Raw genomic sequence first — 27811 nt, forward strand, 5'->3', positions numbered from 1 at the left:
GGAAGTATGGTTCAAAAGTTATCATCGTTTTAGTGGATGCGTCTACACCCAGCTCGAGCCGCTGCCCGTCGACTCGACCCTCCAGCTGGAGCTGCTGTCCTTCGACTCGACCCTCCAGCTCGAGCTGCTGCCCTTCGACTCGACCCTCCACCACTCGAGCCAACACCATCACCCACTCAAGCCACCACTCGTTCGCAAATGTCAGGAAGACGTTCCGTCTTACACGCTTCACGAGATTCCCAAACCGGCTCTTGATCTTGTCGTTTTAAGTTTTAGGGATTTACATGTTTTTACTATAAGTACGTTTTGTTAAGTTTTGGCGGAAACATCCTATCTTTTATCTCATTTTGTTCTTAAGGTTTTACTTAGCCTCCAAAAACATTTTCAGGATCTAAATATCTTCTAATTCATTGAGTTTTTGCACTCGCTTTCTTCTAAAAAGTTGTTCTTCTCATTTCTATCTATCTACTATGCTTTGTTCAATGTTTTTATGGATTTGTATCTTTGCTGATGATTTCCGGATCTGAGTAGTGTTAAGGTTCTTAGGGATGGGATAGACTAGGTGGAGGATCTTAGGATGTAGGGTGTTTAAGCTTGATTTGTATGATTCCCTTCTGGACTAGTGTTAGAATTACTAGTTTCTCTCTAATCAATTGGAACTAGCTTCGAGACATTTCCACACCCAAAAGGAGTTTGATGAAATGTCTGACCAACTAGTGCCAGAGACTTACGTTCCTAGCCTAAGAGATTAGTTGTCTAGGATGTTTGTTGACGTGAATGAACTTGTTTTTCATGCCATGCTTGATCATGTTTCTCTAGCGAGAGCTAGGTATGGAAGTGGTTGAGTCTGAGTAGCTTTTGCCAAGAGATCGGATTAGCTAAATTGTGATGTTCATTGTTTAGGGATAGTTTGCTTGTCGTATGTTAAACACTCTGTAGACTAGGAGACTCCACCAACATCAATTACTCACATCCATAGGACTTTTATCTTTTTGATTGATATTACATTCCTGAGACTGTTTCGTTTGTTCATGCTTAGAATCGTTTTCGGTTTCAATTATTCTTGTTCGCTTCTTGTCATACATTTTTGTTTCTAGGTCTATGACTCATTTCCGTTTTGCTTTCTGATCGCTCTAGGATTGTTAGACATAAAAACACTCTTTTTGAATTGGCTTAACTTGTGATTTCTTGATTGCATCTTGAGTGGTAGCAACATTCCATTTGGATTGACACCTTAAGTACTACAATTGCATAAGGTTAATTGAACCTACTAGGAGACACACAAAAATCTTAGTATCAATTTGGCGCCGTTGCCATTTGGGATTCGTTTTGCTACATTTAAGATTTCAAGTTTTGCAAGATTAAGTTCTATTACACATATCATTCTGAGTACTGACTTGTTTTGGTTGTCTGCTTGTTTGTTTTGCATCTCAGGAACCTGTTGATTGCAACGTTGCATGCACACCAGATCAAGAGGACATCAGAACCTCCTTCCTGCTATCGACGATATCAACCGGTTACAAAGACCACGACAAGCTCGTCAACTCACTGATCATCCCGCACCCGTCACAATGGAACAACCAAATGGACCACATCCGGGACCGCGAAACATTGGTGCTGGGGATGCACCGAACACTCATACTCAGCATGCTGGAATCGTCCCTCCCACCGTGCAGAACAACAACTTCGAAATCAAGAGTGGTCTGATCTCCATGATCCAAGGAAACAAGTTTCACGGGTTGCCTATGGAGGATCCACTCGACCACTTGGACGAGTTCCACCGTCTATGCAGTCTCACCAAGATCAACGGCGTGAGTGAGGATGGTTACAAGTTGCACCTCTTCCCATTCTCCCTGGGAGACAAAGCTCATCAATGGGAGAAAAACCTTCCCAAGGGATCAATCACCACCTGGGATGGTTGCAAGAAAGCATTCTTGGCCAAGTTCTTCTCCAATTTCAGAACAGCACGTCTCAGGAATGGGATATCTAGCTTCACTCAGAAGAGCTCAGAATCATTCTGTGAAGCCTGTGAGCGTTTCAAGGGTTACCACAACCAGTAGCAACGAGTCACTGCTGAGCACTCTCTACCGTGGTGTACTACCAAAGATACGCATGCTGCTTGACACTGCTTCTAACGGTAACTTCCTGAACAAGGACGTAGATGAAGGTTGACAACTGGTTGATAATCTAGTCCAGTCTGACGACAACTACAATGAAGACTATGACCGCATAGTTAGAGGCGACGCTAGGTCTGAGGAGAAGTACAAGAAGGACCTCAAGAATGTCAATGAGAAACTTGATCGTATCTTGCTAAGCCAACAGAGGAGCATCCACTTTGTATCTGAGGATTATCCTTTCCAAGTTTCAGATGGGGAGGGTGAGCAGACTGAGGAGATCAGCTATGTCCATAATCAGGGTGAATACAACAAAGGTTACAACCAATACAAGGCAAACCCCAATTTGTCTTACCGGAGCACCAATGTTGCAAATCCATAAGATCAGGTTTACCCTCCTCAACAGCAACAACAAGGTCCACAAAAACCTTTTGTTCCTTACAATCAAGGATTCGTGCCTAAGCAACAGTTCCATCAAGGTTATCACACTCCTTCCGGACCACCACCAGGATTTTCAACTCAACAAGTTCCACCTACTCAAGCTCCAGATCAAGAAATGAAGCACATGTTGCAACAACTTCTTCAAGGTCAAGCTAGTGGTTCTCTGGATACTGCTAAGAAGTTTGCTGAACTTAGTCAGCGGATGGAATGTTTATACAATGATCTGAATGTTAAGTTTGAAGCTCTTAACTCCAAGATGAAATATATGGAAGGCAAGACTGTTTTATTTCTACCCCAACAACTGGACAACTACCCGGAAAAGCAGTTCAAAACCCCAAGGACTATGCTACTATCCATGCCATCACCACCCAAGTTGTAGATGTACGGCTCACTGAGGACACTGAGAGTTTAGATATGGAGGATTTTCTTCAAGATGAAGTTCAGATAAAGGATCTTGTCGAGGTGCTCAAGGATCCAATTAAGTCAGCCAAGCAATCTGATCTTGAAGCTACTAAAGAACCCGCTGCTCCCAAGGATAAACCTGTGCGGTTCATTCCTCCGCCATACAAGCCACCTTTACCATTTCCAATGTCGGTACTAAGTCTTGAGTGTAGTGCAATCATTCAGAAGAAGATTGTACCCAAGAACCTCAAAGATCCTGGATCATTCACTCTACCTTGCTCCCTTGGACCTATGTCTTTTGATAGGTGTCTATGTGATCTTGGCGCTTCAGTTAATCTTATGCCATTCTCTATGGCTAAGAGGTTGGGTTTTACAAGGTTTAAAGGTTGCGACATCTCCCTCATCCTTGCAGATAGAACAATGAGACTTCCACATGGTATATTAGAAGATTTACTTGTCAGGATTGGAGACGTGGAAGTACCAACCGACTTTGTGGTTCTGGAAATGGATGAAGCGCCAAAAGATCCTATGATATTAGGAAGACCATTCCTTGTGACTGTTGGAGCTATCATTGATGTTAGAAATGACAAGATTGATCTTAATTTGGGGGACGACTTCACTATGAAGTTTGACATCAAGGATACCTTAATGAAACCAACAATAGGAGGACAAATCTTCTATATTGAAGAGATGGATCAGTTGGCTGATGAGTTGTTGGAGGAATTAGCTGAGGAGGACCATCTCAAGACCACATTAACCAAGGATGAGGAAGAAGGGTTCTTGCATGAGGAGACCACTTGTTACAAGAACCTGCTAGATTCCCATAGAGAAACGAATGGACAAGAGGAGTTTGAGCAACTATCTGACGCAGATGAAATATGTGCAGTTGAGGCAAAGATTTAAGAACGTGAGATCTCCAACTCGATCGACGTCAAGACCCGACTCGAGACACCGACGTCCCACTCGATCGAGCCACCGCTCGAGCCGCATCTATTCCACTGTCCACCGCCACTGTCAAAGCTACTCCAGTATTGTCACCTCACCAACCTCCGTCCACTCGACCTACACCGTGAGGGTCCCCACAAGTTGATATGTCCGTCGCCCCGATCACGCTCCGCGACTCGACTGAAACCATCCGAACCTTTCTGACTCGACCAACGCAGAGTTACACATCCTCGACCAAAGCTTCATTGGTCTCCCTCGTCACCATCTCCTCACCGCAACTCAAGCAGTGAATCACATCCACTTTATCCGCCGCGTTGTCTCAGTCTTTGAGTCCGACATTACGACCAATGGAGTCTCTACCTACCTCGAGCCAACACACTACGACTCGATCCTCGCTGCTTCAATACTCAAGCTGACATTGTCCGCCCAAGGAACACGTTGTTCGAGCCGACACCCCCACTCGTACCAGCGTGCCAAAACAGCTCCCGGAACCACCATTCTTCCCGTCAAACCGACACCTGATCTGGAGAGTTCACTCACCGCCATCCCATTCCACTCGATTGATTTATCCTCTCTTCGCACTTTCAAGTTTAAAATTTCGTAATTGCTCTTGTTACTTGTTTACTAACATATTAACGTTTAGCTTTGAGTTCATCATGTCTCAGCGAAACAGAAAAAGAACTGAGGTCATACATGGGATGAGAGAGGCGTATGGGTGTGTGGGTGGAAAACACTCATCACCGGATTCCATGGCAAAGCGTTTCCTAAAAATGAAGAACATAGTTGACAAAGTTGTTGGAGGTTCAGAACAGGCAGCGGGGTCAAGCAGACCTGTCAAACCGCTCACCAAGAGCAAGAGTCGCGGGAAGAGACCGGTACCAGCTTCTAACTCAAGAGAGGACAGTGATTACGAACAGGAGGAACCTGAGTTGCGTTCAGGACAAGCACCCATGAAATCTGTAAGAAGGAAGGCAAGAGACAGGGCGTTCAACAGTTTCACGAAGACGTACACGAACTTCATGCGTAAGTTCAGCTGTTCGATATCCACTACCGTCGTCCCAATGCCTATCCCCAAGAACACCAGACCAATGTCGGGATGCGCCTCCGCGACTCTCGAGTCAACTCGTCAAAGAACACTCTCTCTGGTTTCCTCCCCAGCACGTCAATCTTCATATGTGTCACGGGAGCGTCATCCTTCACCAGCTCCTTTGTGACACTCGTCTCATGAGTCCAGGGAGAGAAGGAGACAAAGTTCGCGTGGTTCCAAAGCCTCCTCAAGTCGTCGGTCAGCGCGTCATTCTGCAGCTCGAGATGAGCATGAGGTTGAGGTCGAAGTTGAGCAGCAAGATGATGCTCAGGGTGATTATCAAGACATGCGCGGGGTTGAGAAGCAGGACGAACAACAAGGTGATTATCAGCCTATGGAGGTGGTTGTGTTGGTATCAGACCATGGTGAGTCCATAGTCAATGACATGCAGTGTGACGAGCAGCCAAACATGTATCAGAACACACAAGCGGTTGAGCAGCATGTCGACCAACCAGCTGAGGTCATTTCAGCGGATCCGGAACAAGGTGAAGGACAGAGTCAATATCATGCACCAACTCATTGGGCGAGCTCTGACTCCTTCTTCTACTACTGAGGTACTCCTACCTGCCATTTGTATATACCATTTCATTCATGCATTGTTTTTGTTGTGATTCTCAAATCCTTCTGCAAATTTTTCTTACACAGGAGATTGTGTAATTTAAGTTTGGGGGAGGGTTTGAGATGAAGTATTTGATGTTGTTTTTTGTGATTTTTATTTCAATTTTTTTGCATCATATCATGATTGAGTCTGCATTCATCTATTTGCATAGAAAAACCAAAAAAAATTGAAAATTTTCAAAAATTTCAACAAAAACAGAGTGTTCATGTAGTTTGCACTTGCACATTAGGATTGAGTCTAGTGTCATTCATATAGGGTTTTTGCATTTAGCATAGGGGTTGATGATGATTGTAACCTTGGTAGCATGCTGGATTCAATATGATAGGATCAAAACCCTTGTTATTAGTTCTTTGATGCATGTTGATTGAACATGAAATTGTAAGATTGAAGCATGTTTTGAATTGATATCATTCCCTATCTACCTGAACCTAATCCTAACTTGTAATTATCCTATTATGCATTGAAATTGAACTCACAGATATCACATACATACTTGGATTATCTTTCTCCTTTTTACCACCCTTGTTAATCCAAGTAGCTGATTCCCATCCTTGGAACAGTTCCCCGCACCCTTAACCAACCCTTCTTTCAAGCCAATTGTATTCTTGAGTGTCAGGCCTTTTCCGAGTTGAGCTTGTTAGAAAGTGTTAGGTTCTAACCAACAAGAGTAGGATCCTGTGTAGTTCTAGTTCGCGTTATCTGGACTAGTAGGACTAGGTGAGAACTCGATTTTGGGTATTGGGTATGGATTTGTGTAGAAAAGCAAAGGGTAGAAAGTCTTAAGGAGGGAGATGTGTTTTCAAAGTTTACAAGTCTAGTAAATGATATAGGTTGAGCAAAGTAAAAAGTGTAATTGGTTCTGGGCATGAAATAAAAGATTAGACAAAGAAAAGAAAGTAAAAATGCTTAAGATGTCTAGAGTCCTTAGAAAAAAAAAAAAAAAAAGAACCTTACTGATAATAAAGATTTCCCAATCCGCTGGAATGATAAGAATTGAACTCCTCCTAAGACCGAGTCTAAAGAATGAAAGAATGGGTTTGAGATGAAGTTTCTGATGAAGGGTAGAGATAGGACCAACTTCGATTTGGAATGTTCTTTGGGTAGACAGGACGCTGCTCTTGTATGCATCAGTTGGTTTCAACCTTTAGCCTTCTCTTAAGCTCAACTCCTTTTCGTGAGAGAACCTTGTTCTCTATTGATAAAACCACTTGAGAAGGAGACCATCTATGTTTCTGACCTTTAAACCTAGCCAAATGAGTTCAACGACATTGCATAGCTTGATTCACGGTTCTCTGTTAATAAATGTTAAAGGGAGTGATTGATAGGATTACATGTGTAGATTAAATAAATAAAATTCCTTCACCATGCTCATATAACTAAAAAGAAGGACCTTGATTCTAACTACTCTATTCAGCATGTTTTAGGTTCTGAGACCCCATCTTCACACCTCTTTTACATATGTTGTTCTTGATCGTTTGCTTGAGGGCAAGCAAAGAATAAGTTTGGGGGAGTTGATATTTATATATTTTGTCTCTACTTAGCATGTATTTGTCATGCATTTAGCTAGGATAACTAGTCGTTTTGTATCAATTTCTAGCATCTTTTGTACAATTTGCATATTTAGGTAGTTCTTACATCATCCTTGCATACATTGTGCATTCCGGAGTATTTCATGTATCTAGGAGACATCAGGAACACATTGTCCGAGATGCTGTTCGAGTCACCATTCGAGTCCTCATCCTTCGAGTCGACCCAACACCATTCGAGTCCACGTCCTTCGAGTCGACCCAACACCATTCGAGTCCACCACTCTCGAGTCACCACTCGAGTCATCACTCGAGCCACCGGTCGAGGGATTCAGCTTTCGACGATTTCACCAAAGTTATAGAGAATTGAATCATCTTTCCAATGCTGTTTTGTTCAAGCCAATCAGAAATATTCTTCAAAAGTTATCATCGTTTTAGTGGACACGTATACACCCAGCTCGAGCCACTCGTCATGCAACCACTCCACTCCGTTCGAGCCGTTCCATTCGAATGAGATTTAGCTTTCGACGGCTTCACCAAAGTTGTAGGGAATTGAGTCATCTTTCATATGCCGTTTATGTGAAGCCAATCGGAAGTATGGTTCAAAAGTTATCATCGTTTTAGTGGATGCGTATACACCCAGCTCGAGTCGCTGCCCGTCGACTCGACCCTCCAGCTCGAGCCGCTGCCCTTCGACTCGACCCTCCAGCTCGAGCTGCTGCCTGTCGACTCGACCCTCCACCACTCGAGCCAACACCATCACCCAGTCGAGCCATCACTCGTTCGCACATGTCAGGAAAATGTTCCGTCTTACACGCTTCAGGAGATTCCCAAACCGACTCTTGATCTTGTCGTTTTAAGTTTTAGGAATTTACATGTTTTTACTATAAGTACGTTTTGTTAAGTCTTGGCAGAGACATCCTATCTTTTATCTCATTTTGTTCTTAAGGTTTTACATAGCCTCCAAAAACATTTTCAGACTTTGGATCCAGATATTTTTTAATTCATTGAGTTTTTGCACTTGATTTCTTCTAAAATGTTGTTCTTCTCATTTATATCTACCTACTATGCTTTGTTCAATGTTTTCTGGATTTGTATCTTTGGTGATGATTTCCGGATCTGAGTAGTGTTAAGGTTCTTAGGGATGGGATAGACTAGGTGGAGGATCTTAGGATGTAGGGTGTTTAAGTTAGATTTGTTTGATTCCCTTCTGGACTAGTGTTAGAATTACTAGTTTCTCTCTGATTAATTGGAACTAGGTTCGAGACATTTCCACACCCTAAAGGTATTTGATGAAATGTCTGACCAACTAGTGTCAGAGACTTACGTTCCTAGCCTAAGAGATTAGTTGTCTAGGATGTTTGTTGACTTGAATGAACTTGTTTTTCATGCCATGCTTGATCATGTTTCTCTAGCGAGAGCTAGGCATGGAAGTGGTTGAGTCTGAGTAGCTTTTGCCAAGAGATTGGATTAGCTAAGTTGTGATGTTCATTGTTAGGGATAGTTTGCTTGTCGTATGTTAAACACTCTGTAGACTAGGAGACTCCACCAACATCAATTACTCACATCCTTAGGACTTTTATCTTTTTGATTGATATTACATTCCTGAGACTGTTTCGTTTGTTCATGCTTAGAATCGTTTTCGGTTTCACTTATTCTTGTTCGCTTCTTGTCATACATTTTCGTTTCTTGTTCTGTGACTCATTTCCGTTTTGCATTATGATCACTCTAGGATTGTTAGACATAAAAACACTCTTTTTGAATTGGCTTAACTTGTGATTTCTTGATTGTATCTTGAGTGGTAGCAACATCCCATTTGGATTGACACCTTAAGTACTACAATTGCATAAGGTTAATTGAACCTACTAGGAGACACACAAAAATCTTAGTATCAACATACATAAATATGATATTAACTATATTAATACTTTCTATCTTTATATTTATTTTCAGAGTTGTCCAGAAGCATCTAGGCTAAGGTCCCATCCTTTGAAAGACATTCCTCTACTTGATCGTTTGTATGCTCGAGTCAATGTTTCGGTAAATGAGGGATGGCAACCTCGTGCCGGACCAAGTCAACTACATCCTGATCCACCGAGTCCATTGATACAAGTGAACGACTCGGATGAAGAAGTGACACCACTAGGACCGATTGGAAAATCGCGATCGATCACGTGGGAAAGGTAAAGATGTAGCTTCATCTTCTCGTAACGCGAACTCAACCAGATAAGTGGGATCGTCTCACAACCGCTCTCGAAGACCAAGGACGATTTTGGAAAGGTGGCCGTGAGACCTTTGAATCTCTAAATCCATTTAGTTGTGCCGTGTGTATGCAAGAGCTCACAAATATGACTCTTCTTAACCATGAAAGTGAGTTGTACTGGGCTGCAATTGTTTATCTTGCTTCAGATGAGAATGGTCGCCAAATCTTCATGTCGTTGCCAAAAGAAGAAGAGAAGATTAAATTTCTGGAGCGAAAGACTGGAAAATCTGATTGGGCAGCATGAATTAGGAAAATTTTATGGCGTTTAAAATTTATTTTGTTTTCTTGCTAATAATCGTGAATATCTTTCATGAATGCTTTGGGTTTTCTTTGTTTTCTAATAATAATCATGTCTTTCATGTTCTCTTTGTTTTCTAATAATAATTATGAATGTTTTACTAAATTTGTATTATAAAGTTAAGCTCATTTCTTCTTGTGCATTATTGTATACATCCATCTTTACTAGTCATACTACTTTGATGTTGCATGCGAGGCCAACATGCATGATTGTTTTAAATTATATTTACTTTGATGTTACGTGATCGACATGCATGATTGTTTTTAAAATATTACCTAATTGTGTCACTACTTCTATCAGCTAACATGCATGATATAACATTGGATCGTATTAACAATTTTTTTTTTTTTTTGCAGGAACTAACTATCTCTTACAACCAGAATTTGCTCAAAGTAATTGCTTTGTTGATCGAGAGTGAATGCTTGGATCCAAACAAGGATCGACAACTAATGAGAATTGATCGAGATCATGGATGGCGCCATACGATGCAAATGATAAATGGCCATGATCGAGAATGTTTCGAAACTCTATGAATGCATCAAGAAACTTTCCAACTATTATGTGGTACATTGAAGAAAGATTATGGACTACGAGAATGTCGAGAATGTGGATTAGAAGAAGCTGTTGCGATGTTTCTTGAAACTGTTGCACATGATGAAGTCCAACGAACAATTGCAACACATTATCAACGCAATCAAAAGACAGTAAATTGAAAGTTTCATGAAGTTTTGGAAGCACTGGTTCGCATGTCTCAAGATATTATAAAGCCTGAAGAAAACGAACTCCGATAGGTAAATCCCATTCTGTCAGCTGATAGAAGGTATTATCCTTTTTTTAGTGGTTGCATAGGAGTTCTTGATGGTACACATGTGGCAGTAAGAGTTGGAGGTGATAAGATAGAGAAGTATTGGAACTTACGGAAGCAACATCCTACCATAAACGTGCTTACGATTTGTAACTTCAAAATGGAGTTTATATATACATATGTGGGAACACTAGGAAGGGCACACGATTCGAAGATATTGACATATTGTGCACAAAACGATGAATATTTTCCAACTCCACCTGAAGGAAGATATTATCTCGTTGATTCAAGATATCCTAATAGAAAAGGATATCTTTCTCCCTATCGTCGAACCCGATATCATCCGCATCAATGGCGAGGAGGACCACCTACAAGTGAGAATGAAATGTTTAATAAATGTCATTCCTCTCTGCGTTCTGTTGTTGAGCGAACATTCGGTGTATGGAAAGGAAAGTTTTCTATCATCCGGAATCCAGCATGCTATGATCTTCAAACGCATTGTAAGATTGTTGTAGCGACTATGACATTGCATAACTTCATACGAAGATCATCAAGAATTGATAAAGATCTTCAAAAGTACGAGCAAATGGAAAATGAAGAATTGGATTTCTTAGATTCTGATGACGTTGATGTTGAAACTCAAAGAAGGATTTACGTACCTATAGGTGATGCATATATGGCGGGTATTCGAAACAGCATTGCAGAGCATATTGGAAACAGCATTACGTACCTCTCTGACGTTGTTGCTCCCCTCTCCGCTTTGCCAATCCAGACTTACGTGTGCCAATGGTTCAGAACCTTTAAATGGCAGCAGAATTATAACAACGGCTTGATTCCACTAAGCGGTCCACGCTTTTGGCCTTCTACTGGTGGTGATGATGTGCATGCACCACCTCCCAAAGAGGGAGACTCTACTAAGGCAGCCAAGAAGAAGAAGAAGGGGGTTAATGAGTCGCCTACCAAGAAGAAACCAAAAGAGAAGAAAAGGATCATGCACTGTGGGATTTTTGGTGCAGCTGACCACAACCCATAGGTTCCATCAGAAGAAAAATGCAGCACATGTTAGTATTCTGTTTTGGTTATGCATAATCATATGGTTTGATTTGTGTTGGCTCGGATGAGTCTGATTGTTGGTTTTAAATGTAGGCTACTCAAGGTGAACCTTCTCAAAGGACTTTGACTCAAGAGAACTAATGGTGTCGTCAAGGAGAAGTAAGAGTGGGAATAGAAGGATAATTGGCAATGGTATGAAAGAGAATCACAAGGAGGACTGGACTGTTTTTGTATGTATGACCTTATTGTGATTAACTCTTAATGATTTCTTTTTGGAACCTTATTGATGTCTTTTGGTCTTTTGGATCCTTATTGATGTCTTTTGTTATTGATGAACCTATGTAAGTGTCTTAGAACATAATATCAGTATTTTGTAACCATAACCATTGAACAACATCCATTAAAAGAACATAATTTGGTCATACAACCAAACATAAGATCATACACCCAACCAAACAAGATCATTACAACCTTAATGATGTTACACTAGCTCATCCTGCTATCTTAAATAGACCAAACATGATCATACAGCCAAAAACTATTACAACTATAATCATCTTCATCCTTGATCTCAGTTCTGATTTTGCATCTTCAACCCTCTGAAATAGCTCTTTCTCAAGCTCCATTTTCATCTTCTTCTCAATCTCCATTTCCATTTGTAGTTTTACAGTGTGAAGAGTCAAAGACTTTACCTCATCCAACAGTGCCTCATCGACCCACTTGAAGCAGTGGTCATCATTCATAAGCTATCAAGCAGAAATCACAACAATGAGAAAAAAATTCAACGTATCAAAAAGGTGTATAGTCACATATGTACCTTCTTCGTAGCTGCATACCCACAGCGGAAGTATCGTCAACAAGGATTTGTCTCTGATTTCGAGTTTTTGGCGACGATCACTTCTCCACACCAACATCTCTTAGGCACGCCAACAACTTTACCTCGTCCTCTCTCTCGGACATTTGATGCACAACTCGAAGCTCCAGAGACATTGCTCATGATTCCCAAAACTTAATTTAAGAGAATTTGATTTTTTAGGGTTTATACATTCAATATTTGGGGATTTTCGTTTTAAGACGAAGAACATCAATCGGGTCAGATTGTTTTTTTTACTCGGGTTTTAAATTTGTTTCAAACCGGGTTAACGTGGGTTTCTACCTGGTTAAGTTCGTAAACCGTCGAAATCCAGATTAGGGGGAAATGGCATGAGAACTATCGTCTCGCGGGGAAATAGATTTACAATAGTTTATGGGGGGATCCACAGGACGAGATTTAAGTTCCGCGTATATGTGGTACGTGTTAGAATTAGCATAAGAGATTGAGAGTTTGGTGAGATTAGAGAGAAGATATTTCGTGTGAACACTAAGAATATCGAATAGAATAGGTTTCCATAGAATATCTTTTACAATATGAGACTACAACCTTAAATAGGAGAGATCACTAAGGCACCTTCCTTTTACAAATAAGGAAATATATGATAGGGACATAAAGAGAGAAGGATGTCTTCCCAAAGCTGATAGCGACACCACCTTAATCAACTCCACATGTGATCTTTCCTTCTCTACATCTCCAACGGCTAGATAAGAAGCTTCTAGATCAATGTATGGGCCGAACCTCTTCTCTTCTCCTCTTGTCGTAGTGAACCCGACCTTATTGTGATATGGCCAGTACGGTCATCCGTATGGTACGGACATCCTCGGATAGACCTTGATTAATACACCCCCTCAAGCTTAGCCGGGTGCATTGGCTAAGCTTGGAACCCATAAAGCATCACCTCATTAAAAAAAACCTTAACATAGAAAACCTCATGGGACAAAACTATGTTAAGGGAAAAAGAGTGTGATGTCCACGAATTAGGGAAGTGCATCAAGGATGTGTGAGGTCTACAAGTCCAAGTTTGCTATGAATATATTCACAAACCTTAGGACATGCAGCCTTGGTGAAAATGCGGTACCAAGTCTGCTTCTTTGACTTCCATGTTACTAAGTTACCTCCAATGAAAGTACAGTACCCAGTTGTAGATCGTCGGTCTATAGTATCCCCGGTATATCTGTGTCACAGTAACCCACTATCTCCGTATTGGAGTTCTTGCCCATCTAAATGCCTTGACCCAGAGTTCCTTTTAGATAGCTCAGAATTCTTTCCACCATGTTCCACTGATACTTGGTCGGGGCCTTCATATGTTGACTTACCTGATTCACAGCATAGTATATATCAGGTCGTGTAATGGTTAAATAAATCAACTTACCTACAAGTTGTCTATATCGGGTGACATCCTCATATGGCTCATCCATCGGTTCCCGCGGCTTTCCTTCCTTTGCCCGGATGCTCTCCCCCTTTTGCTTGAGCTGGTAGTCTTCATCGAGAGGAGTGAGGACGGGTTTAATACCAAGCTTCTCTATTTCAGCCAACAAATCAAGGGTATACTTCCTTTGTGAAAGAAACAAGCCCTCCAGAGAGCGACAAATTTCAATTCCTAGGAAGTATTTTAGCTCACCAAGATCCTTGATATCAAAAATAGATTTAAGGAATTACTTAGTGTCAGATATACCGTCCTTCTTGTCGCCGGTGATAATGATATCATCAACATAGATTAGCACCACGATAATGTCGAGATCGGTCTGAAGAGTAAAAAGTGTATGATCAGCCTCTAATCGCCGGAAGCCACAGTCTTTAAGGGTTGAGCTAAGTTTTTGGTACCAAGCGCGGGGAGATTGTTTGAGACCGTAGATAGCTTTGCGGAGTCGGAGAACCTTTCCCGGAGCAACGATGACTTCTAATCCTAGTGGTGGTGTCATATAGACTTCATCATCGAGTTCACTTTGAAGAAAAGCGTTTTTGACATCCATCTGCCACAGCTTCCATGATAGGTTAACTGCCAAAGAGAGTACGACTCAAACCGTGTGTAACTTAGCCACTGGAGCGAAAGTTTCCGTGTAGTCAGCACCATTGGTTTGAGTAAAACCCCGAGGAACCAAGCGAGCTTTATAGCGTTCAATGTCACCATTACTTAAGTACTTGATAGTGAAGACCCATTTGGAGCTAACTGCCTTTTTGCCTTTAGGAAGGTCAGCTTCGTCCCAAGTATGGTTACGGATCATTGCACCCGTTTCATCTTTAACAGCTCCTAACCATTCGTCGTCAGCCTGGGCCTCTTTGTAGGTTTGGGGAATCCAATGATCTTCAATTTTACCAAAGAATGCTTGGTGGTCAGGAGATAGAAGCTCAAGCGAACAAACCGCTTGGATAGGATGAGCCACTTCTTGATTGTTGTAGTAGACCCGTTTGTCATTCCAAGTGGAGGGGTGAGACCGAATGCGTTCACTCCTGCGTAGAGGTTGGTGTGTAGGACCTTGGTCTGCTTGTGTGGTGACAGGATCGCCAGTAGCAGTCCCTTCATTTGAGTGTGAAGAATGTTGTTCAGGTTCGCCTATATCATTTTCCATGAATTCGCTTGTATCGATATGAGGTTCGACATCGCGTGTGGTGGGAAGAATATGTTCTGTCTCTGCATGATGTGGTTCGGTTGGATTACTTCTCGGTTTTGAATGAGAGTTGCTGAGATGATCAAGTAGAAACCTTAAGCTAGCAGCTTGGTCATTGGGCGAATCCGAGAGATCTTTAAGACTGTTCCAATCCTTCTTGTCGAAATAGCCCACATTTTCCATGAATTTCACATCTCTAGAGACGTACAGACGACTTGTGGTTGGATCATAGCATTTATACCCTTTTTGTGTTGTGGAATACCCGATGAACATGCACTTGTTGCTCTTAGCATCGAGTTTACTCCGCTGTTCCCCCGACACTAAAACAAAGCAAACACAGCCAAACACGCGTAAGTGTTCCAAAGATGGTTTAAGTTTGTTTAGTACCTCAAATGGAGACAAATCATTGAGAACTTTCGTCGGTGTCCTATTGATGAGATAACATGCCGTCATGACTGCATCACCCCAAAATCTCTTAGTGACATTTGTGTGGAACATCATTGATCTTGCAACCTCCATAATATGTCGATTCTTCCTCTCGACCACACCATTTTGTTGGGGTGTGTATGGGCAGCTGGTTTGTCGTAAGATGTCATGCTTAGTAAGATGCTCTTTAAACTTGTGACTTGTGTACTCGCCCCCATTGTCTGATCTAAGTACCTTTATTTTAGCATTGAAGTGATTAGTAACATAATTTGGAAAGTTAACAAAGGCATCAAACACCCTATCTTTAGATGGTAATAAGGTATTCCAGGTATATTTAGATTTTTCATCAATGAATATCACAAAATACTTGTTATTATCCCTAGATAGGCATGGTGAAGTCCACACATCTGAATGCACTAAATCAAAACAATGCTCATAAATAGTATTAGATTTAGGGAAAATAGACTTGCAATGTTTTCCAAGAATACAAGACTCACAACTTGAGTTATCAAAAGAAACATTAGGCAACATTAATTCAAGAGCACGAGAGTGAGGATGGCCTAGCCTAGCATGCCACATAATATCCAAACTAGCAACAAAACAAGACTTAAAAGAAGTAGGTAAATTTGATAAGGTATTCTCTAGGACATAGAGGTCTCCACTAGCATTTCCTCCTCCAAGAACCTTTCCCGTCTTAATATCCAGAATCCTTGAGTGAAGCAATGGATCGGATGAGTGCCTCTAGGTCGGATTTCCTCACCACCTCGCCATATGACGCTGTCATAGCTGCTTCGTCACCTTGCTTAGATGAGCCCGTCCCTTTCTCGCATGTCGCCTCCTTGGAGAGGTTTGGCTTTGAACTTTTGCCGGCTTGAGATGGGAATGAAGGATCCAACACTTATCCTTCATATGGCCCTTCTTCTTGCAGTGATCGCATATCCACACCTTTCTGTCTTCTTTTCTATACACTCCTTTGTTCGCCGTAGCAAGCTCTCCCTTTCCAGTAAAGAGATCTAGAGATCCCTGCTCTTTTTGAATTTGAGAACATACTTCGTCAAAGTTGGGAAGTTTGTCGGCTCTTAGGATATGCTTCAAGAGATCGTTGAAGGCTGGATTCAGAGTGAGAAGAATACCAAAGACTTTATCTTGCTCTTTCCTCTCATTAAGTATCACCAGATCTTGAGTACTCGGTCGTAGGGCTTCAAGTTCAGACCATAGTACTCTAAACTTGCCAAGATGCTTGGTAAATTCCAAGTCTTCTTGATTGAGGCTATTGATAGCTCGTTTGACTTCAAATACTCGAGTCAGATTCGAAACATTCCCATAGATGTTCTTGAGTGTCTCCCACAGTTCCTTATAGCCCTCTCGCAGTAAGAGTAGGCTTCGAGAATTGGAGCATCAAGAGAGTTTTGAAGAACGGACAGGACGACTTGGTCTTCTTGGAACCATTTTACCTCCTTTTCCGCTTCCTTTTCTTGTTCTTCCTCCTTGGAAGCACCTTTGTTTTCTCTTTTAGAGGGTTGTTTCGGGACATAGTCCACTTCAACATGGCTCCAGAGTCCTCTACCTCCAAGGGCAGTCCTTGTGGTTCTCGTCCACAACAGATAATTCGTTTCCTTGAGAACAACCGGAGTGACAATCGACTTAGCGTTTTCCATGGTCGGATCCATCGTATAGACCAAGAGATTACTTTAAAAGATTGGAAAATAAGATCTAGAGTAAGATGAGGTAGAAGATTGTGAGACTAGGATCGAAAAACTTGCTCTGATACCATATTAGAATTAGCGAAAGAGATTGAGAGTTTGGTGAGATTAGAGAGAAGATATTTCGTGTGAACACTAAGAATATCGAATAGAATAGGTTTCCATAGAATATCTTTTACAATATGAGACTACAACCTTAAATAGGAGAGATCACTAGGGCACCTTCCTTTTACAAATAAGGAAATATATGATAGGGACATAAAGAGAGAAGGATGTCTTCCCAAAGCTGATAGCGACACCACCTTAATCAACTCCACATGTGATCTTTCCTTCTCTACATCTCCAACGGCTAGATAAGAAGCTTCTAGATCAATGTATGGGCCGAACCTCTTCTCTTCTCCTATTGTCGTAGTGAACCCGGCCTTATTGTGATATGGCTAGTACGGTCATCCGTATGGTACGGACATCCTCATATAGACCTTGAATGATAGTACAATGCCATAGTTATAGGGGAGGGGAAATAGGACGTGTTTCCGTATATAAGCACACATAAATCTTACCAAACCACAAACCAAGTAATCGATTTACAGCATCAATTTTTCTCTACATACACATCACACAAGGTCATTCCCAGGACATACAACGCATGGACGCCTGAAACCATCTCTGAACTAGCTTTCTCTTTAGTATTTTTGTGTGTCTAGAACAGAAGTTTTACTAGACTAATCCATCCACATTCAATCAAACACTAACATATGAAACTAAATATTCAAAATCATAACAAAGGGATTTATAAGAGAGGCAGTATCTTAAACTTCACCACCATAAAACGAAAACTGACTAATTGGTTCTTCCAAAACAACCTAAACTTCCACTTTCTTACGATAAACGAATAGATAAAGCTTCTAATGTTAAGAGAATAAAGGCATGATCTTCACCCCAACTTGAGGCCAACTTAGTCCACAATCTCGACCATTGTACTTATATATCTTTGACTTTTAATTTCTGGTCAATAACGCACATACAGTTGGACAAAAATAACGTGTTGAAAAAAGGTTTACAAAAATAACGTACATTTTTTGAAACAAAAATGAAAATTGTTATTTTTCCTAAATAAGTTTCATAATAAACTAAAATATTTTTTAAACATGATAGAAAATAAACAAAAATACATGATGGAAAATTTTGAATTAAACCCTTCCGATACCATAAACAACAAAGTTCAAGAAAAAGAAGAAAAGGAAGAAAAATACGTTAAACCTCATTATAATTTTTTGTTTCATTTTAAGTGATATTTAAAGTTTTTACGTAAATAAAACTTAATATACTTCTCATTTAATTTACTTCTTTTACATAAAAAACCTTCAAATAAAATCTGTTACAATCAAAGATCTGTCTCTCTCAAGGGATCGATAGATGGTAAATTCGACAACGCTTACGGGATACATATACCACAACTTATTGCGACCACATGCATATGATATATGAGTATATGACTTTGTCAAAATCGTCAGCTCTGTAGTCGTCATTTTCCTTTTATTAATAGCTTACCAATGGCTTCTCTCAATCAGCACAACACAACATAAAACAAAACAAAGACCACGATGAACTCTTGTTCCGTCCGTCTCTTCATCTTTCCTGCCGTTATCTTTCTCCTGTGCTTAAGTTCCAATGAAGCTGCCACGTGTCATCCTGATGATGAGGCGGGTCTTTTAGCTTTCAAATTGGGTATAACTCAAGACCCTTCCGGCATTCTCAGCTCCTGGAAGGAAGGTACTGCTTGCTGTTCATGGTCCGGTGTCGGTTGTGTCACCAACCGCGTCACGGGACTCTCTCTCAGTGGACAATCTGATGTTAACGAAACCTATCTTTCCGGCACTATCTCGCCGTCATTGGCCAAACTCCAACACCTTGTAGGGTTTTACTTCACCGATCTTCGAAACATCACTGGTCCTTTCCCTCAATTCCTTTTCAAACTACCACAGCTACAGCAAGTCTACATCACAAATAACGGTCTCTCCGGTCCTCTTCCGGCTAACATTGGTGCGCTAAGCCAGTTAGTGGAATTAGGTCTCGACGGAAACCGGTTCACCGGTCCAATCCCGAGTTCGATTTCCAATTTAACCCGGTTATTTCAGCTCAACCTCGGAAATAATATGTTAACCGGAACTATACCCGTAGGGATTGCTAAACTCAACCTCCTATTATCACTCAACTTAGGCGGCAACCGTCTATCTGGAACCATACCCGATATTTTCAAATCCATGACGAAGCTCCAATCTCTAACCCTCTCCCGCAACGGATTCTCTGGGAGCCTTCCTCGGTCTATTGCATCACTCAAACCGGTTCTCTTGTTCCTCGACCTAAGCCAGAATAATCTCTCCGGGACGATCCCGATCTTTTTATCCAACTTCAAGGTACTCGACTCGTTGGATCTTTCGAGGAATAGGTTCTCAGGAGTCGTGCCAACGACTTTGGCCAATATGCCAAAGCTTTTCCATCTCAACCTTTCCCATAATTTTTTAAACGGCCCAGTCCCAGCCTTGAAGAACGTTGACGGCATCGCCACTTTAGATCTCTCATACAATCGATTTAACCTCAGAACGATACCGAAATGGGTGACTTCGTCTCCGTCCATCTACTCGTTGAAGCTGGTAAAATGCGGGATCAGTATGAGCTTTGACCATTGGAACCCTGTGAACCCAAACATATACTATTACGTCGATCTCTCAGAAAACGAGATCTCAGGAAGTCCAGCAAGGTTCTTGAACCAAGCACGTAACCTGTATGAGTTTCAAGCGTCAAGGAACAAACTTCGGTTCGACTTGGGGGAGCTGACGAATTTAAGTGAGCGACTAGAACTCCTGGATCTGTCAAAGAATATGGTATTTGGGAAGGTACCAACGACAGTGGCTACATTGCAGAAACTGAACTTGAGTTATAACCATCTTTGTGGAAAGCTTCCAGTGACTAAATTTCCGGCAAGCGCGTTCGTAAGTAACGACTGTCTTTGCGGCTCTCCACTTCCTCCTTGTAAAGCTTAAGGTGCAAGAAAACCATATTTTTGTATTTGGATTTGCTTTGACACGTAGCTCCAAAATAATATTTGTAATAATGAAAGTTAGCCACATGCGTGGGCATGTAACTATTATGGGAATAAAATTTTTATTTTAGCAGTTGTATGTTATGGCCTTATGGGTTTGGTTTTGGTGGTTTGTGTCTAAACTTGTGGATAGATTTTGCTCCTTGTCTCTATAAAACAGATTTGAAAGATATCTACTAATACGATGTTCGAAAGGCTTCTATCTAGGCGTTTCAAAATCGTGTTTCCACCGACCCACATCGGAGAGAACGTTTGAGAAACTTGTTTCAAATTCTGTCAAAGACTTAGTAAACCAACCTAGTAATATTAATCAAAGCTATGCGACAAAGAGAGGCAGCATCTTAAACTTCAACACTAGTAAAACCAAAACTGACCAACTGATTCTTCAAAACCAATCTAAACTTCCACTTGCTTACGATAAATAAAAGTCATAAAGCTACTAATGTTAGATTACGCTAAGAGAATAAAGGCATAAATCTTATCAGCCCATATTGATGCCAACTTAGTCCACCCAGTCTATCTCATCGTACTTAGGCTTCATTGACTTTTAATTTGTAGTCAAATAACGTACATATTGTTAGACAAAAGTAAGGTGTAAGATAGACAAATATAATGTACGTACATGATGTTAGAATAAAAAATTTCGAAATGTCATTTCCATAACTAATTTTCATAAACTCCAATCTTGTTTATTATAAATATCCGAATTTTCTGAAATACATGTAGACCATTGCATGCTTTTTTTTTGTTAAAGAGACCATTACATGTTCCGAAGTAAACATTATCCAAATTAGAATATAAGAATTGAATTTAATAATCACCCGAATTTCCTGATCGCGTTCAATGCTAACTCTGGACGTGGATTGAGTACAGAAATATACCGCCTATATTGTAGCCCACGTACTCAGTCCACTGTCTGGATCATTACCTATAAATCTAAACATACATAATTTTTTTACTTATGTTTTTGTTCCGTATGAACTGCAGAAAGTTACAAAGACATAAAATAACATACGTAATTTTGTTACAAAAAGCAAAACTGTTATTAGTAAGTTTTGGTTTTGAATAAATACTACTTCAATATGATATAAAAATGAGAAAATGTTTGATTTGGCTGAACTTTATTTTTTAATTCTTTTTCTAAATAATTTTTAAAAAGAGCAGATGCAAACCAATAATTTTTCTTTGCATATAATTTAACATTTTATTTTAAAAAAAAAAGATAAATTGTTATTTTCGTAAGCGAATTTTTCGGTATTATATGGTTTCCACGACTTTACCTGCATTTTCTCTTTCACTTACCTACATCTTACGCAACAAAATCACTCGTTTAAATGAGTTGCTGTAACTGTAGGATCACGAAATGAACCTTGTCTCTAAGAGCAAGATAACGCGGCATTAGATAAAGGATCTATCTGTATATCACTTATTGCTGCCACATGCAAATGGATTGGTCCAAATTATTGACTTTGACTTTGTAGCTCTCAAGTCGTCTCTCTCCCTCTATAGATAAATCGCTACCAACCAACCAATTAGCATATCTCAATCCCACCGCACAACATCACCATGAACTCTTTCTCAGCCACTCTCTTTATTTTTTCCATCATTATCTTCCTACAGTGTTTAAGTTCCACCAAAGCTGCCACGTGTCATCCTGATGACGAGGCAAGTCTTTTAGCTTTCAAATCCGGTATAACTCAAGATCCTTCCGGCATGCTCAGCTCTTGGAAGAAAGGTACTTCTTGCTGCTCATGGAAGGGTGTCATTTGCCTCAACAGCGACCGCGTCACCATACTTGAACTAGTCGGGTTTCTCAAAAAACCCGAACGTTCCCTCTCTGGCACTCTCTCTCCCTCGTTGGCCAAACTCAAACACCTCAACGTGATTAGCTTAGGAGATCATGGGAACATAACTGGATCTTTTCCAAAATTTCTTCTCCAATTACCAAAGCTAAGGTACGTTGACATCCAAAACAACCGTCTCTCCGGTCCTCTTCCGGCCAACATCGGCGTGTTGAGCATGTTGGAAGAAATCTTTTTTAGTGGAAATAAATTCACCGGTTCGATCCCGAATTCGATATCAAATCTGACTCGTTTATCTTATCTCTTTTTGGGCGGTAATCTCCTAACCGGGACTATACCCTTTGAGATTGCTAAACTCAAGTTCTTGCAGAATCTGAATCTTGGTGGCAACCGCCTCTCTGGAACCATTCCAGATATTTTTGAATCCATGACATTGCTTAAATTTCTCGATCTTTCCCGAAACGGATTCTCCGGGGAGCTTCCTCCGTCCATTGTGTCAGTCGCACCAACACTCCTCGCCCTCGAACTGAGCCAGAACAATCTCTCGGGGACGATCCCGAGCTATATATCGAGATTCAACAGGCTCGAAAAATTGAATCTCTCCAAGAACCGTTTCTCAGGGGTTGTGCCGAAAGGTTTTGTAAATCTGACCAATCTTAACAATCTTGATCTCTCCCACAATCTTCTAACTGATCAGTTCCCTGAATTGATCATTAATACCATCGAATATCTTGATCTCTCGTACAACCAATTTCAACTAGAAACGATTCCAAAATGGGTGACTTCGTTGCCAAGCATCTTCTTGTTGAAGCTAGCAAAATGCGGGATCAAGATGAGTTTAGACGACTGGAAGCCAGCAGAACCCTTGTACTTCCATTACATTGATCTGTCGAGAAATGAGATCTCTGGGAGTCTAGAAAGGTTCTTGAACCAGACGGAGTATCTCCTGGAGTTGCGGGTTGCTGGAAACAAACTCAGATTCGATATGGGGAATTTGACGTTTCCGAGGACGCTAAAAAACCTTGATCTATCAAGGAACTTGGTATATGGGAAGGTGCCTGCTACGGTGGCTGGTCTGCAAAGACTAAACATAAGTCAAAACCATCTTTGCGGAGAACTTCCCACGACAAAGTTTCCGGCTAGCGCGTTTGCTGGTAACGATTGTCTCTGTGGCTCTCCACTTTCTCCTTGTAAAGTTTAGCTGCAAGAAAACTACAATTTTCAATTTGGATACTTTGACGTAGTTCCAACTAAGAGTTGTAATGATAATAACTAAAGTTGCTTGATATGATAAAGCGTAATTACAACGATACATATAATATATATAGAGTGCTGTAAAAACATCATTAATAATTTGATTTCAAATTAAAAATTGTTGGGGCTGTTAAAAAAAATATGTTTGTAGAGTAACTGATTCGTCATTCCTTAGTTTAATGTTATCACATACTCTCATTGTTTTACAAAAAGTATGTAATTCATTTCACACAAATTTAGAAAATATTAAAATACGTATTTATTTATTTAAAAAATGGTTTATAGGTTAACTAGGTGTTCTAGGCGCTGGGTCACTACCCATATACCGCTTAGCACTTTCTTGAACACTGATTATAATATATTAAATTGAAGTAGTTTTTAGATAAAAATGTTTTTTTAGGTAACTTTTTTTTTAGTGTTCTAATGAAACCACCTTTAATTTGTATAACAGATTACAATAATCTAAATGTTTTAGTTAACAATTTTTTTTGTTAATATTGTGGGCCTTTTTAATATATTGGTATGAGAGTTAAAGGATTATTTGGGGTTTTTTTTGTCAAAATTAGAAATTAGAAATAAGAAGTAAAACATTTGGGTTTAATATGGGTCTTTCAAGTGTTATGAACAAATAAATTAGAAACTGCTTAGTGGATAAGTGTTTTAGAATATGCCCAAAAAATTAAAGAATGAGTTGCTGATGTGGCAGCACCAAAAGTGAGGAAAGGTAACTTTATATATATATATTTAGTTCTAGATTAAAAGTAAAATTAGGAAATTTAAAATAAAAGATACATAAGAAATGTACAATGACATTCTTTGGGTAACAAAAATAAAACCCTAGAATAACATTCTTTATGAAAAAGATAGAGTAATAATTAACAGAATTACGTGATGATACATAGTAGAAAACTGTGATTTTTGATATTTTCTAATTATTCATTGGTAAATAAAAATATTACTTCAACTTGAAAAATGAGTATTATGATAAATAAGAAAAGAGAAAATCCAGTAAAAAACTTTTAAGATGATTACCAATTCCAATTTAAACCTCAAAAATTAGAATTTGTACAACAATTTTGTTATTTGAAACCTAAGATGGAGTTATTACATTACAGGTTAACTCTATAAAACACTTAAATTTATAGTATTTATATCTTTAATAATAATTAATAATCTGTAAAATTTAATATTATTATATGTAAAATTAAAAAATTGTTTCCTGATATATCACAACATTTTTAACAACAATCATAATCTAAAAATGAATTATGGACTGACTCTTCTCCGCAGCTTGTAGCCTCCTTGAAATAAGCGCCGGCTCTATGGTCACAACCACATCTCGAATCTTTAATTACTTGTGTTCTACGTACGCAACAACCATTGCATTATTAAACCAATACATAGTGAACAAAAATAGCAGGTTAATAGCTTAAAAAATATACAGGAGCGCTTACCAATGTCACTTCATGTTCATGGATTACTTACCAAGTCTGTAACATACTAACATGTGGTCATCAAGACATTTCAGTATAATACATAAATAGTATGCTCTGCCGTGTTTTTGAAGTCTGTCGGGGGAATGGAAAACTCGACCATGCTTATCGCCACTTATTATGGATACATGCACATGGATCGGTCAAAAATCGTCAACTTTTTTTGGTTAAAGATTATTTGACTTGACAAAAAGAAACGTGTTACAAGAACTAAAAAAATGTAAAGAAAAAAAATGAAATGAGATCTCGAGAGTCAACACACTCTATTACTATTAATAGCTACCTATTGCTTCTCTCGATTGCACCACACAACACCACCATGAACACTCGATCCTTCACTCTTTCCATCTTTGCCGCAGTTCTCTTTCTTCAGTGTCTAAGCCCCACCAGAGCTGCCACGTGTCATCCTGATGATGAGGCGGGTCTTTTAGCTTTCAAATCGGGTATATCTCGAGATCGTCTGGGCATTCTAAGACAGTGGAAAAAAGGTACTAAATGTTGCTCCTGGATGGGTGTCATTTGCAACACCGGTGACCGCGTCACCAAACTGGAAATCAATGGATTTGGCATTCTTGGCCAAAGCGTCATCTCTGGCACAATCTCCCCGTCCCTGGCCAAACTTCAACACCTCGAGGGAGTTTACTTCAACTATCTTTTAAATGTCACTGGATCATTTCCTCAATTTCTTTTCAAATTACCAAATCTAAAGTACGTTGACTTCACAAATACTCGTCTCTCTGGTCCCCTTCCGGCTAACATCGGTGCGCTAAGCCAGTTGATAGAGTTAACTCTGGAGAAAAGCCAGTTCACTGGTCCGATCCCGACTTCCATATCTAACTTGACTAGGTTAAAATTGCTGAGACTCAGCGGAAACCGCATCTCCGGCACCATACCAGATGTTTTCAAATCTATGACGAAGCTTGTATCTCTTGATCTCTCTCGGAACCGATTCTTAGGAAATCTTCCTCCTTCGTTGGCATTGCTTTCATCAACTCTTGAGCTCCTTGACGTAAGCCAGAACATTCTCTCGGGGACGATCCCCAGCTTTTTTATCGCGACTTAAGGTGATTTCCACATTGGTTCTCTCGAAGAATCAGTTCTCGGGTGTTGTCCCAAAGAGTTTTGCCAATATGAAAAAACTCAATCATATTGATCTCTCACTAAATCTTCTAAGCGGTCCATTCCCTACAATGAAGATCGTTAAAGGTATCTTCTATCTTGATCTGTCATACAACCAATTCCACTTAACAACAATACCGGAATGGGTGACCTCATCGCAGTCTATCTACGGGTTGAAACTTGTAAAATGCGGGAACGACTGGAAGCCATCGAGACCACAATTTTACTTTTACATCGATCTGTCAGAAAACGAGATCACTGGGAGTCCAACATGGTTCCTAAACCAAGCAATAGATCTGGCCGACTTTCAGGCGTCAGGCAACAAACTCCGATTCGACCTGGGGAAGCTAAAATTTGGGGACTCATTGAGAATGTTGGATATATCAAGGAATTTGGTATTTGGGAAGGTGCCAACGACCGTGGCTGGATTACAGACATTGAACGTGAGTCAAAATCATCTTTGTGGAAATCTTCCAGTGACAAAGTTTCCCGCCAGCGCGTTTGAAGGTAACGACTGTCTTTGCGGTTCACCACTTTCTCCATGTAAAGCTTAATTAGCAGCATGAAAACTACATATTTGTAGCCCCAAATAAGATCTGTACTGAGCAAAATAAATTATACTTTAAGAAACGAAGAGGGTCCATCACAATAATAAAGAAAATGCGTTAGTAAAATTAGTATTTTAACCCTTGTTCATTATATTCAAAAAAAAAAACGCTCGTTTTATTTTCTTACTCATAAAGCACCGTGGAGGATTGAGATATAGCCGTTGGATCATGTGATAAAGTTTCTCTCAGACTACGATAACATCGGCGTGAGATAGGTATATATGTGATCAGTATCCTGTTTGTCTACATAATCTATTTGGAAATGAATCATAAATTTCGTGTAGCGAGCAAAACTATGAGTTACATATGATGATCACTAATTAACTTCTCACACTAACCATCAAACAACAACCAAGTGAACAACTATTGTTTCTTTTCAAAATCACGATTTCGTATTCTTTTTTAGAAAACCCAAAAATAATTTGTTCGGAAATATCCATCAAACAAGCAAGAAGAAGAAAAAAAAAAAACCAAAGAGGAAGCAATATACATCATTTTATAAAAGGTACTTGTATCTGTTCCTTTGAATTTATCTAAATATTTTTGGAGGCAAAAGCTTGTGTTTTTCATACGTGAAAATTACCTAGAATGACCTATATCTTGTATGAAATAACTAGAATGACTTCATTCAGGAAGCTATAACTAGAATGACCTATATTTTTTTGTGAAAAAACATTCTAACCTAAATTTCTTTTATATTAACAAAATTGCCATTTCAATTTAATTATGAATAATAAACAAAAAAAAATATATTACATAATCTTAAAAAAATTCTCATTATCTTTGTTCTCTCATCTCCTTTTCGACCCAAAAAAAAACCGACAGCAAAAGGTTACCTGGCTTCGACGATGATTCTTCTCCGGCAACGCTACTTCTCTGCCGATGGTTCTTCTCCGTCGACACTACTTCTCCAACGAATCAGTGAGTATACTAAAAGTAAAGTTTTGTTTTGTCTCCCTCTGACCACAAACTTCTCTGGCCAACTTTTGTCATTCTTTACCATTCAATTTAACCATCATTGCTTTTGTGAAAGAGAGTGGCTATTGTATTTAACCATTGTTGTTCTGGCTTTGATGTTCAGAGGATGGAGAAAAAGGTGGCGGCAGTGACAATGATGTAAAACTTTTTAAACCCTAATCTCTGTTTGTGGCAGATTTGTTTATCGTGTAATGGCAGATTTATTTACTGTTTTTCGCAGATTTATTGTTGTTCATCGCAGATTTGTTTTGTTGATGAATTTGCAGATTTGTTGGTCTCAGATATTAAA

General features: G+C 39.8%; 3 protein-coding genes and 1 non-coding gene across 4 annotated transcripts; 3 read left to right on the forward strand and 1 right to left on the reverse strand.

Moving 5' to 3' along the window:
* Nucleotides 1-1967: 1967 nt before the first annotated feature.
* On the reverse strand, nucleotides 1968-2076 carry LOC147928336 (small nucleolar RNA R71). Its single transcript, XR_015581152.1, has one exon. It is a non-coding gene; the product is annotated as a small nucleolar RNA R71 (small nucleolar RNA).
* A 16423-nt stretch (nucleotides 2077-18499) lies between these two features.
* Nucleotides 18500-20341, forward strand: LOC104741948 (uncharacterized). Its single transcript, XM_010462889.3, has one exon. The coding sequence runs from the start codon at nucleotides 18770-18772 to the stop codon at nucleotides 20207-20209; it is 1440 nt and encodes a 479-aa protein (XP_010461191.1). The 5' UTR covers nucleotides 18500-18769; the 3' UTR covers nucleotides 20210-20341.
* Nucleotides 20342-21439: 1098 nt separating this feature from the next.
* LOC104741949 (uncharacterized) lies at nucleotides 21440-23464 on the forward strand. Its single transcript, XM_010462890.3, has one exon. It carries the CDS (start codon nucleotides 21835-21837, stop codon nucleotides 23269-23271), a length of 1437 nt encoding a protein of 478 aa, XP_010461192.2. The 5' UTR covers nucleotides 21440-21834; the 3' UTR covers nucleotides 23272-23464.
* Nucleotides 23465-25126: 1662 nt separating this feature from the next.
* LOC104743755 (polygalacturonase inhibitor-like) lies at nucleotides 25127-26566 on the forward strand. Its single transcript, XM_087485809.1, has one exon. The coding sequence runs from the start codon at nucleotides 25948-25950 to the stop codon at nucleotides 26488-26490; it is 543 nt and encodes a 180-aa protein (XP_087341935.1). The 5' UTR covers nucleotides 25127-25947; the 3' UTR covers nucleotides 26491-26566.
* The last annotated feature ends 1245 nt before the right edge of the window (nucleotides 26567-27811 follow it).

This window comes from Camelina sativa, chromosome 14, assembly GCF_030686135.1.
Source record: "Camelina sativa cultivar CO46 ecotype springtype chromosome 14, ASM3068613v1".
Lineage (NCBI taxonomy): Eukaryota > Viridiplantae > Streptophyta > Magnoliopsida > Brassicales > Brassicaceae > Camelina > Camelina sativa.

Coding starts and splice junctions, on each gene's coding strand:
- LOC104741948 (XM_010462889.3), top strand. CDS start 18,770: ATGAACTCTTGTTCCGTCCGTCTCTTCATCTTTCCTGCCGTTATCTTT.
- LOC104741949 (XM_010462890.3), top strand. CDS start 21,835: ATGAACTCTTTCTCAGCCACTCTCTTTATTTTTTCCATCATTATCTTC.
- LOC104743755 (XM_087485809.1), top strand. CDS start 25,948: ATGAAAAAACTCAATCATATTGATCTCTCACTAAATCTTCTAAGCGGT.